Raw genomic sequence first — 11,943 nt, 5'->3', positions numbered from 1 at the left:
TCACACTTCCACCTTTGAAGCCACTAGGTGGTTGGGTGAATGAGAGCCCACAGGCTTGAGGATCACACTGGAACAACACATGGCCCTCTACTGTTATTAAGCGGGAACCTCAAACAATAAATCAGTTGTGGGTGCAGAGTCCAGGGAAATGGGAGGGGAAACGAAGAGCGGTAGAATTTACAGTACTGGTCGTGTTTGGTTATTGAATGAGCTCTGGGGAGGATCACGGTGTGCAGGGATTTGGTGGAGGCCCTGATCCAGTGAGCTACAGTAAAGCTGATAAGAGAATGTCATTTTAGAGGGAAGTAAGGCTGCTAACAGCAGTTTCTGCATTCTCATGTTGATTTTCTGGTAAGTAGCCATGTGTAGTCTGAAATAGGGATGTGACAAATGGACATTTTTTCTTAATTTTATCGGTTTTCCGTTAAAACGATACGAAATGTTCATAAAATTCCATGCAAATTCACAATGCAGCTGCGCCTCCTGCCAGCAACGGTTTGGGTTTCACAGTGCATCCCCTTCAGATAGTTAAGCATTGCACCTGTACTACCATTACTGTACCTTAATTCCACCTGCATTTCCTTCTCATTTAACTTCTCAAAGTATTGCCATACAGGACTTCGCTGCTGTTGCTTGCCTTTCTCCGCCATTTTTCCAACTGTTAACGATGATGACGTAGTGGTGGAGTCTCAACTCCAAAATAATTGATTCCTCGACTCCTTGCACGTCTACTCCCGTTGTCGACTCCCATTTCTATGTGTCAAGATTTGATTCCAATAGGAATGGAGGAGACTCTGTTCTTGGAAGTGTGGCAACTAATCAAACACTTGCATCTTTAATAGCGAGCTAGCGAGTGACGGAGAGAGGGGGGAGGGGCACAGTATATGCAGGTCGGCCACCAGGCAGACAGTCAGAACCGTGTACTAGGCCTCTCTATCGGCAATCAAAAGCTGTATGTCGCAATGGGATGATGTATCTCACAATTTCTTGGCTTGCAATGTCTCGCAACTTCAGTAAAGCAGGGCCGATCATCAATGAATAGGCTAGGATATTGAGATGAGCGAGATGCAACACTTCGCTCTCACACAGTCACACACAGCATCTGAGCATTTGCACGGGTTCACTTCACACTGTTCACAGCGTGGTAGCCATGGCACCATAACCGTTGAGAAGTTGACCTCGCGCTTCAACGCTTTTAGTTGTTTGCGGAAATTGACCCACTATGCTGTTTACTTTCTGCATCGACTTCATATCGCTGAGTGAGTCTACCTTTAAATTACACAACTTTCCCAAGGCCTTTATAGCCTATCATCTACTTAGGCTATGACACAGAAAACATGTTTTGCACTGTGATTTTAATTCTGTAGTTGGGGAAAAACTAAAAACATAGTTTTTCGGTTAGGGATTTTTCTTAACATTAACAATCCCAACTTCGTTTTAACGTTCACACCCCTAGTCTGAATGCCCTCTAGTCAGGTAATGATGTCAGTACAAAGACCAAGGACTTAGTATAGGCAGTTCATCTTCCTGCCTCAGTATCACATCCTTCCCCAAAGCAAAAGGAATCACTGGAAGGGTATAGGCGAGAATTGTCTAGACTACAGAAAAGAATAGACTGTCAGCAATATCGGACATTCCAGCTCATGAGGCTCCAACAGGAAGGACTCTCGTAATCCTCCTGCTGTTGTGATTAAGTCATACTCTGGTAGATAACAACATCTGACAATTGTAATGACATTACCTTCCTGCCGAAGCGTTTCACGTAACATGTCAAACCCATGATTTACTCACAGGGACACATGTCATGTCAGCATGCGGCTTTCTGACACCGTCGTTCTCTCAGTGACAGCATTGTGCCCCCACATGCACCCTGACAGGGTAGCAGCTGACTACTGTAGCAGGCTGAGGGGTGCTGCTTTTTGCTCCCCGACCTTGAGGTCTCAGAGTGATAAGTTACAATGACAGGAGAGCATGCCTCTGTGCCAAACAAAATGGCAGGGGGTGGAAACCGAGAATGTCTTGGTTTAATAGGTTTTGATGGGTTTGTTCTGCGCTGCTGTTTTCACCACGGGAAGGTTCCTGTTGGGACGATGCCCCGCCGTGAATACAGTTCCAACTGTGGAGACATTTCATGACAACCGAAAAAAAGCCTCTGCGCACCTGTTTGTCATCTTTGTCAAGATATTGTATTGTCCTCGCTTTTCCTTGCAATGTGAAAGCAGTGCATGTCTGAGTGCATGAGCTGGTGCATTTCTACAAAGCAGTGGATGCCAGTAGATGTAGATGGGCAGAAGGGGGGCAGGGTGTGTTCATAACATGCTTACCATGGAAAGCAACCGTGGCAAACCTTTCGGCGGAATACAAATACGCCAGCCAAGGCAATTCCAGGAGACGATAACAATTGTATTCAAATTCAAACTCTAATTAATGCATCAGTTAGCAACAGTGGATGGTTGCATAGCAACAGTGGTACCAGACTGCTATAAAATGGAGGGGGATACAGTCTACACTGTATATGAATGTGTATGAATGTCTGTGACAGGTTTGTTTAGCAAGAGTAAACACACCAGATGAGAACCAGAGCCATATAGAGTTAGGCCAACTTTTAGAATGTTTTATATTGTTCTATTTCTAGACATTCAGTGACATAGCATTGTTTAAATATTCCCCATGTAATGTTAATGTGGCGCTAACATCACTGCCATAGAATGCTGAAGTGTAATGTAACTGCATCATAATGAAGAAACCACATTGGCCCAACTTTCTATATGGCTCTGATAAAAACGATATTTTCCATTACTAGGATGAGGACTTACATTTATTCATGCGAATACAGTTGAAATCGGAAGTTTACATACACCTTAGCCAAATACATTTAAACTCTGTTTTTCACAATTCCTGACATTTAATCCTAGTAAAAATTCGCTGTCTTAGGTCAGTTAGGATCACCACTTTATTTTAAGAATGTGAAATGTCAGAATAATAGTAGAGAGAATGATTTATTTCAGCTTTTATTTCTTTCATCACATTCCCAGTGGGTCAGAAGTTTACATACACTCAATTAGTATTTGGTAGCATTGCCTTTAAATTCTTTAACTTGGGTCAAACGTTTCGGGTAGCCTTCCACAAGCTTCCCACAATAAGTTGGGTGAATGTTGGCCCATTCCTCCTGACAGAGCTGGTGTAACTGAGTCAGGTTTTTAGGCCTCCTTGCTCGCACACGCTTTTTCAGTTCTGCCCACAAATTTTCCATAGGATTGAGATCAGGGCTTTGTGATGGCCACTCCAATACCTTGACTTTGTTGTCCTTAAGCCATTTTGCCACAACTTTGGAAGCATGCTTGGGGTCATTGTCCATTTGGAAGACCCATTTGCGACCAAGCTTTAACTTCCTGACTGATGTCTTGAGATGTTGCTTCAATATATCCACATAATTTTCCTTCCTCATGATGCCATCTATTTTGTGAAGTGCACCAGGCCCTCCTGTAGCAAAGCACCCCCACAGCATGATGCTGCCACCCCCGTGCTTCACGGTTGGGATGGTGTTCTTCGGCTTGCAAGCGTCCCCCTTTTTCCTCCAAACATTACGATGGTCATTATGGCCAAACAGTTCTATTTTTGTTTCATCAGACCAGAGGACATTTCTCCAAAAAGTACGATCTTTGTCCCCATGTGCAGTTGCAAACCGTAGTCTGCCTTTTTTATGGATGTTTTGGAGCAGTGGCTTCTTCCTTGCTGAGCGGCCTTTCAGGTTATGTCGATATAGGACTTGTTTTACTGTAGATATAGAAACTTTTGTACCCGTTTCCTCCAGCATCTTCACAAGGTCCTTTGCTTTTGTTCTGGGATTGATTTGCACTTTTAGCACCAAAGTACATTCATCTCTAGGAGACAGATCGCGTCTCCTTCCTGAGCGGTATGACGGCTGCGTGGTCCCATGGTGTTTATAATTGCGTACTATTGTTTGTACAGATGAACGTGGTACCTTCAGGCGTTTGAAAATTGCTCCCAAGGATGAACCAGACTTGTGGAGGTCTACCATTTTTTTCCAAGAGGTCTTGGCTGATTACTTTTGATTTTCCCATGATGTCAAGCAAAGAGACACTGAGTTTGAAGGTAGGCCTTGAAATGCATCCACAGGTACACCTCCAATTGAATCAAATGATGTCAATTAGCCTATCAGAAGCTTCTAAAGCCATGACATCATTTTCTGGAATATTCCAAGCTGTTTAAAGGCACAGTCAACTTAGTGTATGTAAACTTCTGAACCACTGGAATTGTGATACAGTGAATTATAAGTGAAATAATCTGTCTGTAAACAATTGTTGGAAAAATTACTTGTGTCATGCACAAAGTAGATGTCCTAACCGACTTGCCAAAACTATAGTTTGTTAACAAGAAATGTGTGTAGTGGTTAAAAAACGAGTTTTAATGACTCCAACCTAAGTGTATGTAAACTTCCAACTTCAACTGTATGTATGTGTTCACAAACACAAAGCCATTCGGAGTAGCTAATGAAGTGTAGGCACTTTTTCAAGAAGTCTCATTCCTTCCCTTTTATGTGTGGTGTGCTCTTTCACTTGTAATATTTTGTCTCTCTCTGTCTCCCTTTGTTTCAAATCCACACAAGTTAGTTCCATTATCCCTGGGCGTCCATCTGAATCCTGAGCGCTGCTCCAGGTCTAGAATGGAGTAATTCCTCTGACGCGCTCCTGTCCTCTGACTGCAAAATCAACCTTGGGATGATGAAAGGGAGAGGACAGTGTTTTATATAGGTGTGTCTGGCTGGGCTGAGGGGCTGGGAATGTATTGAAACGGACTGATGAGAGATTCTGCAGCGCAAGCGTTTTTAGGATGGCGAGGATCTCTTTAATACTCACACACACAGCTTCATGTACACTGCATACTCACACACATTGGCACATTAAAGTGCACACCGATCCACACACCACATGCACACACAGAATGCACTATTATTCCTAAAGTATCAGGTTAAAAACACACAGACCAGACCATCCTCAAAACCCCATAGCAACTTGCTATCTTGCAACATTGATATAACCTTCGATTTCCAGGATGGGGGAACCCATTTAAAGCTTAGTCCGTATCACCCAGAAAATATTGTTGCTTTGCATCATTGCCTTCTAAGCCAAGCACACAGCTAAAGAGAGTTAGAGGAATAAGTTACCATTAAACATATTAATCAGGATAATGCAGCGATACGCTTAACCCTACCACCGCCACAACACAAGGGTGAAAATTAGAGATCTATCAATCGTACAGGAAGAAATTCATATACTTTTTATGAGTGCAATTAACAGATACTCACAACACGGCACCCACAACATACGTCGTTGGCAGAGGAGGTTGAGGGTTTTAGACACTGTAATCCTGACATAATGCATTCAGAATTGAGCCTAAGTAGGTGAAGGCCTGGCGCTGAATCGAACTGCTGTGTGTGTTTTCTTTACCTTTCACACTGCTAAGCCCGGCACAGCTGCCTCTTTGATGAGGCCATTTCTCTAACACACAATGACAGGATATCCTTCAGGAGAGTGGGTGTATGGCGGTGTGTATGTGAATGTATGGGGTTCTGAGGGTCTTTTGCGCTCCCTTATACTACAGTCGTTCAAGCGGATGTAGAACATGGAAGTAAAGACCACGTCCTAAAACCAAATCAGGAAACACATGACGGTTGAAGGTTCCCCATACTCTGATCTCACAAATACAATAGTGATGTAGTGAACCCCTGGATTAGACATCATTTAACAGTATTACTGTATAACAATAATGAGAGAAATCAGTAATGGCTTGCAGTAATCTACCAGTACTAGATTATGCAATGTAGCTCTAAGAAAACAAAGAAAATAAGACGTATTTGTTTAGTCAACAAGGATGTTAGTTTTGTGATGACGTAAGCGGGTTTATAGGCCGTCAGTGGCATCAAGGTGATGTGTGTAATAGCTAACCTGGAGTAACAACCCCACCCCCGCCCCCTGTGGCTAATGGCTGTAAATGGATAGTCACTAGAATCAATGCATCATTTTCTGAAGCCTGACCTACTTTCTTTCCTTCAGGGAAACCAGCAGATGAAGGGCTATCGATAATACTGTCCTTATTCATTACACCCGAACAAAAAATATATATTTTCCCCAAGATACAGCCAGGGGTTTGGAATAGAATGTGGTATAAGGCCTTTCATCATCTGGGATGATGTATAATGTGATTTGGGCTAGACGGATAAATGGGCAGCAGTGTGCTGCAGTGACTAGGGAGAGGTAAACAAAAAGCAGCATTTTACGTTATGCTGGGTCAGCACATTCCCTGAGGGCAAAACTGGTTTGAAATAATGTCACTCCAACCAGATTCCAACCAGTATCCACTGGGATACTAGTCAGTAGGGATGGTGATGTTGGGAGGTAGTGGAAACAGGTCCTTTTAGCCAGGCTGGCTGGATTGACACAAGCCCCTGATAGAAAGAATAGGATAGGAGACAGGTAGACAACCTCATTGGATCTGACCATAGTGGCAGTAGATGTCTGCTCCCTTTCCCTTTCAAACCCCCCAAGTGTCACTTGCTTTATCCTCCAGCTGTGAAGGCTCAATGTGAAGGTGCAGCCGAGTGGCTCAGCTGTGATCTATGTAGCAGATTGACTTGTTGAGCCAACACCTTGTTGCAGCAAAGCTAGACCCTGCCAAGCAAGGCAAGGCCAGCAGCACTGGCCAGAACAAGATAATAATACCATGAGCTGTTATCAAAGAATGGCTCGACTTACCACACACTTTGGGCAATATAACTCCATCTAGCATTTTATGGTTTTTAGTATTCCTCAGTTTAAATCTTCACCTGTAAGGCGAGATGGAGCAAGGCAGGGGACATTCTGTGCGATATGTTCAGAAATCTAAGCAGTCTGGTGGTAACACAAAGCACCTTGAACCACTAAAGTCTCTTCATGCCATCAACACAAAACCACTACCACAAAATGTGCTATAAAACGCCTCATTCCAGCATATGACAAAAGAGGTTGATAAAGCACCCTGGAATCTGGAACCATACGGTCTAGCACCCTTTGGCAGAGCAGAGCACAGCACTATCAGATACAGTAGCAGAGTAAAAACCAACTTCACTGCGCACATTACAGTGCTATGGTGTGTATTGCATTGACAGCTTGTAAAGCCATTTGGCAACAGCAACATCTTTACAGCTGTCAGAGTGGCCCTATCAGATCGAGGTGAATGGCAAGGAGTATGGGCGTAACTCAACAGATCTGCAGTAGCCTAGGCCTGTACTGTAAAATGAGAGTGACATTGATTGCTGCACTGTAAGTGTCTCATTAAACAAGATCAAGGATAATACATTGCGTGTCACTATATGTCACTCACAACCACACCATAACTCCTGCAGGGCTTCTAGAATTCTATCATGGAATGCTATAATGTCACCAACAATGAGGTGCAGATTAAATGTGTCATCGCCATGGAGATGTCTCAGAAGTGTGCAGATGAGAGAACATTTCATTTTCAGCCAGAATAGTTTTTGTTGTCAAGCGCAACATTAAAGACAGGGGGTGTGGACCCTGATATTACAGGCTTAGCAGTCTACACTTGAAGTACAAAGAACCGTAGTGGATTTGAAACAAACAGAGAGAGAGACAGAGAGAGAGAGAGCTGATGTGTGTATAACCCATAAGAGTCTAAGACCTGTCTAAGCTGGGGGTACCACTAAGCTATATGGAATTGTTGCCATTTTATTTGGAATTTTAAGACCCCTTGAAGTATCCCCAAAAATATATTTAAAAAATACTTCATGAAAAAAATGTTTTGGCCTTACTGCTATTTTTATTTATTTTATTATTTGCCCATATGCATTGAATAACAGATTCACTACATGGAACAACAGATAGTCCCAAAAATAAATAAAAATGAAGTTTGTTCTGAAGTGTCTGTCCTATATCTGAGAGATACAGTGGGGAGAACAAGTATTTGATACACTGCCAGTTTTGCAGGTTTTCCTACTTACAAAGCATGTAGAGGTCTGTAATTTTTATCATAGGTACACTTCAACTGTGAGAGACGGAATCTAAAACAAAAATCCAGAAAATCACATTGTATGATTTTTAAGTAATTAATTTGCATTTTATTGCATGACATAAGTATTTGATCACCTACCAACCAGTAAGAATTCCGGCTCTCACAGACCTGACCTAGTTTTTCTTTAAGAAGCCCTCCTGTTCTCCACTCAATACCTGTATTAACTGCACCTGTTTGAACTCGTTACCTGTATAAAAGACACCTGTAGACCTGCACAAGGCTGGGATGGGCTACAGGACAATAGGCAAGCAGCTTGGTGAGAAGGCAACAACTGTTGGCACAATTATTAGAAAATGGAAGAAGTTCAAGATGACGGTCAATCACCCTCGGTCTGGGGCTCCATGCAAGATCTCACCTCGTGGGGCATCAATGATCATGAGGAAGGTGAGGGATCAGCCCAGAACTACACGGCAGGACCTGGTCAATGACCTGAAGAGAGCTGGGACCACAGTCTCAAAGAAAACCATTAGTAACACACTACGCCGTCATGGATTAAAATCCTGCAGCGCAGGTCCCCCTGCTCAAGCCAGCTCATGTCCAGGCCCATCTGAAGTTTGCCAATGACCATCTGGATGATCCAGAGGAGGAATGGGAGAAGGTCATGTGGTCTGATGAGACAAAAATATAGCTTTTTGGTCTAAACTCCACTCGCCGTGTTGGAGGAAGAAGAAGGATGAGTACAACCCCAAGAACACCATCCCAACCGTGAAGCATGGAGGTGGAAACATCATTCTTTGGGGATGCTTTTCTGCAAAGGGGACAGGACGACTGCACCGTATTGAGGGGTGGATGGATGGGGCCATGTATCGCGAGATCTTGGCCAACAACCTCCTTCCCTCAGTAAGAGCATTGAAAATGGGTCGCAGCTGGGTCTTCCAGCATGACAACGACCCGAAACACAAAGCCAGGGCAACTAAGGAGTGGCTCCGTAAGAAGCATCTCAAGGTCCTGGAGTGGCCTAGCCAGTCTCCAGACCTGAACCCAATAGAAAATCTTTGGAGGGAGCTGAAAGTCTGTATTGCCCAGCGACAGCCCCGAAACCTGAAGGATCTGGAGAAGGTCTGTATGGAGGAGTGGGCCAAAATCCTTGATGTATCAAATACTTATGTCATGCAATAAAATGCAAATGAATTACTTAAAAATCATACAATGTGATTTTCTGGATTTTTGTTTTAGATTCAGTCTCTCACAGTTGAAGTGTACCTATGATAAAAATGACAGACCTCTACATGCTTTGTAAGTAGGAAAACCAGCAAAATCAGCAGTGTATCAAATACTTGTTCTCCCCACTGTATGTCATGCAATAAAATGCAAATTAATTACTTAAAAATCATACAATGTGATTTTCTGGATTTTTGTTTTAGATTCCGTCTCTCACAGTTGAAGTGTACCTATGATAAAAATTACAGACCTCTACATGCTTTGTAAGCAAAATCGGCAGTGTATCAAATACTTGTTCTCCCCACTGTAGGTGTTCCTTTTGTCCAGGTGTGAAAGGGCAGTGTGGAGTGCAATAGAGTTTGCATCATCTGTGGATCTGTTGGGGCGGTATGCAAATTGGAGTGGGTCTACGGTTTCTGGGATAATGGTGTTCATGTGAGCCATCACCAGCCTTTCAAAGCACTTCATGGCTACAGACGTGAGTGCTACGGGTCGGTAGTCATTTAGGCAGGTTAACTTAGTATTCTTGGGCACAGGGACTATGGTGGTCTGCTTGAAACATGTTGGTATTACAGACTCAGTCAGGGAGAGGTTGAACATTTCAGTGAAGACACTTGCCAGTTGGTCAGCGCATGCTCGGAGTACACGTCCTGGTAATCCATCTGGCCCTGCAGCCTTGTGAATGTTGACCTGTTTAAAAGTCTTACTCACATCGGCTACGGAGAGCCTGATCACACAGTCGTCCGGAACAGCTGATGCTGTCATGCATGTTTCAGTGTTACTTGCCTCGAAGCGAGCATAGAAGTAATTTAGCTCGTCTGGTAGGCTCGTGTCACTGGGCAGCTTGCGGCTGTGCTTCCCTTTGTAGTATGTAATAGTTTGCAAGCCCTGCCACATCCGAGCATCGGAGCCTGTGTAGTATGATTCGGTCTTAGTCCTGTATTGACGCTTTGCCTGTTTGATGGTTCGTCGGAGGGCATAGCGGGATTTCTTATAAGCGTCCGGGTTAAAGTCCCGCTCCTTGAAAGCGGCAGCTCTACCCTTTAGCTCAATGCGGATGTTGCCTGTAATCAATGGCTTCTGGTTGGGGTATGTACGTACAGTCACTGTGGGGACGACGTCATCTATGCACTTATTGATGAAGCCAGTGACTGATGTGGTGTACTCCTCAATGCCATCGGAAGAATCCCGAAACATATTCCAGTCTGTGCTAGCAAAACAGTCCTGCTTCATCTGACCACTTTTTTATTGACCGAGTCACTGGTGCTTCCTGCTTTAGTTTTTGCTTGTAAGCAGGAATCAGGAGGATATAATTATGGTCAGATTTGCCAAATGGAAAGCGAGGGAGAGCTTTGTATGCATCTCTGTGTGTGGAGTAAAGGTGGTCTAGAGTTTTTTTCCCCTCTAGTTGCACATTTAACATGCTGGTAGAAATTTGGTAAAACGGATTTAAGTTTCCCTGCATTAAAGTCCCCGGCCACTAGGAGCGCCGCCTCTGGATGAGCGTTGTCCTGTTTGCTTATGGCCGAATACAGCTCATTGAGTGCGTTCTTATTGCCAGCATCGGTTTGTGGTGATAAATAGACAGCTACGAAGAATAAAGATGAAAATTCTCTTGGTAGATAGTGTGGTCTACAGCTTATCATGAGATACTCTACCTCAGGCGAGCAAAACCTTGAGACGTCCTTAGATATCGTGCACCAGCTGTTGTTTACAAATATACATAGACCGCCACCCCTTGTCTTACCAGAGGCTGCTGTTCCATCCTGCCGATACAGTGTATAACCCGCCAGCTGTATGTTATTCATGTCGTCGTTCAGCCACGACTCGGTGAAACATAAGATATTACAGTTTTTAATGTCCCGTTGGTAGGATATACGTGCTTTTAGTTCGTCCACTTTATTATCCAGCGATTGTACGTTGGCCAATAGTACCGATGGCAAAGGCAGATTAGCCACTCGTCACCAGCTCCTTATCAGGCACCCTGATCTCTTTCCGCGATATCTCCGTCTCTTTCTCCTGCGAATGATAGGGATGAGGGCCCTGTCGGGTGTCTGGAGCAAATCCCTCTCGTCTGACTCATTAAAGAAAAATTATTCGTCCAGTTCAAGGTGAGTAATCGCTGTTCTGATGTCCAGAAGCTATTTTCGGTCATAAGAGACGGTAGCAGCAACATTATGTACAAAATAAGCCATCCCCTTCGGCGCCATCTTCATCTTCATATATATTTCCATAAATTATTTCAACTGGTACCGGGGGACCTTCAGACGAGTCTTGTGAGGCCTGTGGACGTCCTAGACTGACATGTTCGTGAGAGTCTCACCTTTCCACAGATGGGTCATATTAGTGTGTAGCCCAAACCGTTCGGACGCTACAGACGATTTTGTGAGAAGACCGATTTTCAGGATGTCTCATGGTCTGACAAACACCGCTCTAGCTCTGTCACCTTTCACCGCAGATGTGGAAGTGTGACATAGGCGGATGAGGTGGTTTGAGTTGCATCCAATGCAAACAGATATCTCTAGCTTAAACTGACAGATGTTTGTATTATGCTAATTAGATTTCATAAATCACATGGGCCAGACGACGTGTCCCTCAAGGCTCTGACAGACACACAAACCCACAGACATGAATGTGACGATGCTGAGATAGAAGGAGTGTGTGTGTGTGTGTGTGTGTGTGTGTGTGTGT

The 11,943-nt window shown here is 43.8% G+C and overlaps 1 protein-coding gene across 1 annotated transcript in view; it reads right to left on the bottom strand.

Annotated features, from left to right (window-relative positions):
* The window catches only part of LOC121569539 (vesicle-trafficking protein SEC22c), a 38,863-nt gene continuing 26,920 nt past the window's right edge, over window positions 1–11,943 (bottom strand). The window contains exon 5 of the mRNA XM_045221023.1: window positions 1–67. Within this exon, the coding sequence (XP_045076958.1) occupies window positions 1–67 (67 nt within the window). The remainder of the gene's footprint in view (window positions 68–11,943) is intronic.

Source organism: Coregonus clupeaformis, chromosome 7, assembly GCF_020615455.1.
Source record: "Coregonus clupeaformis isolate EN_2021a chromosome 7, ASM2061545v1, whole genome shotgun sequence".
Taxonomy (NCBI): Eukaryota; Metazoa; Chordata; class Actinopteri; order Salmoniformes; family Salmonidae; genus Coregonus; species Coregonus clupeaformis.
The sequence above is the reverse complement of the archived record's forward strand: the minus strand, read 5'-3'. Positions and strand labels throughout refer to the sequence as shown.